The following is a 2,273-nucleotide window of genomic DNA, read 5'->3' as shown; positions in this document are numbered from 1 at the left end:
CTGTGGTAGTAATCATAGGCACAGGCAGAGGCAAAAGCGCAACATTTATGCTGCCAGCGTTGTGCTCTACCAGCGTTACAATTATAGTTGTCCCTGTAGTTGCGCTTAAGCAGAACATAATAGATCGCTGCAAAGCCGCTAGGATTGACTGCGTCCTGTAGGACAGCCAGCGGCCGCACAAGTAGGCTTCGATCGTGCTGGTGGTGCCTAAGTCCGTGGCCACGCTAGCATTCAAGCAGTTTATTAACCGGCAGCGATCTATAGGCTGGCTGGACCGCGTTGTTATTAACGAGTGCCACACCATACTAGACTCAGTTAAGGGCTGGCAGACTAAGGTGCTGAAGCTGCGCGAGCTGGTTAAGGCGGAAACACAGCTTGTGTGCTTAACGGCGACGCTGAAACCCACAGAGGAGAGCAAGTTCATCCAGCTAATAGCGCTGCCGCCAAAGGAGCAGTGCAAGTGGTTTTGTGCACTAATAAGCCAGCCTAACCTTGCGTACAAGGTGCACTGGTACAACTATTAAGAAAAGAGCAAAGCTAACATGCTGGCGGAGCTAGTAGAGGAGAAGAAGCAACAGTACCTGCTGCCTAGCCAGATTGTGGTGTACACTAACTCTAGAAAGAAGGCGCAGGGGTACGCTGCGATGTTGGGAGCTGTCTGCTAGCACCGCGAGGTAGGCACGCCAGAGGAGAAGCTGGAGATCTTGCGCCAGCTCACAGAAGGGACAGAGCACGTGTTTGTGGCGACGAACGCGCTGGGGCTAGGGATCGACAGAGAGACTGTCAGGGCAGTCTTGTTTGCTAGGTTGAGGAACACGCAGAAAATGCGCGACGTAATGCAGATAGGAGGACGTGCAGGCTGCGGCGGGCTTCCTAGCAAGGTTATTTTTATCAGAGGCGCCACGTACAGCCCGCAAGGCAAGCAATACACTAGCGGCTGGGCTAAAGACACAGAGGAGGGTGTGCGCAAGCTTGTTAAGGGTGACGGCTGCATGAGAGTTATTATAGACCGCAAGATGGACAGAAACCACACCAGAGAGGGCTGCGAGCCAGGAGAAGAGCTGTGCGGCTGGTGCCAGCTGCAGGTGCACAGCGCTGGAGCAGAGGTAGAAGCAGTTGTGGGCGACGAGGACGAGACAGAGAGGGCCGAGTTCAACGCCCAGCTGCAGGCGCGCAGGAACTTGAGCCAGCAGGAGAGGGAGCTGGCGTTGCGCGAGCAGCAGGAGGTGCAGAGGCTGGAGGAGATGCTCGAGTCTTGGAAGGCGTGCTGCCAGTGGTGCCGGGCAAAGGAACATACAGATGCAGGCCAGCACCAGCTTGCCTACTGTAATTGACTGCAGGCGGATAAGGTGCGCAATAGAGTAAAGGACGTTACAAAGATAATCTGGGAGCAAGCAATCTGGGAGAATTTCAGCTGCTGCTTCTAGTGCGGTGTTCCCCAGTCGATTTGCGACAGCTTCGAGCCCCATCCAGATGGTGGCTGGCAGAAAAACTTGGCGATTGGCTGCCAGTTTAAGGCTGTGCTGCTTATGTTGATAATGTGCGTGTAGACGGCGTAGGGAAGCACGTTTAACAACTAGGTGCGGGTACAGATGCAGAGAGAGGGGATTAGGCAGAAAGAGGAGGTGGAATTTGACAAGGTACTTATGTAGATAGGTAGCACGGTATGGTAGGGCGGCATACAGAGCAGCAAGATATGCTAGGTATTTGTCTTGTTTGTGTCGTACGTTGAAAGGAATGGCAGCTTGCTGCAGGAGGACAGCGCAGCTAGTGGTAACTGAGGCTTGCGTGAGAAACACGCAAAAGTCAGAACTAACGCAACCACCACAACGTAAGGCACAAACAAAGAGATAACCAAATTATAGTTGTAGGTTATTATATTTAAGTTAATTTATAATTTATAGTTATTTAACGCTGCAGATTTATAGTTGCGTGTCTTGAAGATACAGAGGCAGACTAACTAGCGCGTTAGTATTACGCAGAAGTCAGAAAGTGCAAAACAGCCAAATAGCAACACAGACACTTTAGAGACGTAGAAAGAAACGCCTAGAGAAGGGCCACCGACTAAAGTAGTCCCTACAACCTAAGTGATACCTGCAAACCCAAGTAAAGCCCCCCAACCTAAGTAGAGCCCCCAACCCATGCGGATCCCCCCAACCCAAGTAGAGCCCCCAACCCATGCGGTTAGGGTTAGGGTTAGGGTTAGGGTTAGGGTTAGGGTTAGGGTTAGGGTTAGGGTTAGGGTTAGGGTTAGGGTTAGGGTTAGGGTTAGG

The 2,273-nt window shown here is 52.0% G+C and overlaps 1 protein-coding gene across 1 annotated transcript, besides 4 other annotated features; it reads left to right on the top strand.

Moving 5' to 3' along the window:
* Positions 1-406: part of a mobile genetic element that runs on past the window's edge.
* Positions 1-421: part of a mobile genetic element that runs on past the window's edge.
* Positions 422-824: 403 nt separating this feature from the next.
* On the top strand, positions 825-1,334 carry EKO05_0010251 (uncharacterized protein; the record flags this gene model as incomplete). The annotated part of the gene is made up of 1 exon (XM_038947142.1): positions 825-1,334. One exon carries the CDS (start codon positions 825-827, stop codon positions 1,332-1,334), a length of 510 nt encoding a protein of 169 aa, XP_038794427.1.
* A 645-nt stretch (positions 1,335-1,979) lies between these two features.
* Positions 1,980-2,115: a mobile genetic element.
* Positions 2,116-2,182: 67 nt separating this feature from the next.
* Positions 2,183-2,273: a telomeric repeat.

This window comes from Ascochyta rabiei, chromosome 19 (assembly GCF_004011695.2).
Source record: "Ascochyta rabiei chromosome 19, complete sequence".
NCBI classification, from domain to species: Eukaryota; Fungi; Ascomycota; class Dothideomycetes; order Pleosporales; family Didymellaceae; genus Ascochyta; species Ascochyta rabiei.
Note: the sequence above shows the minus strand (reverse complement) of the source record. Positions and strands in the feature narration are given on the sequence as shown.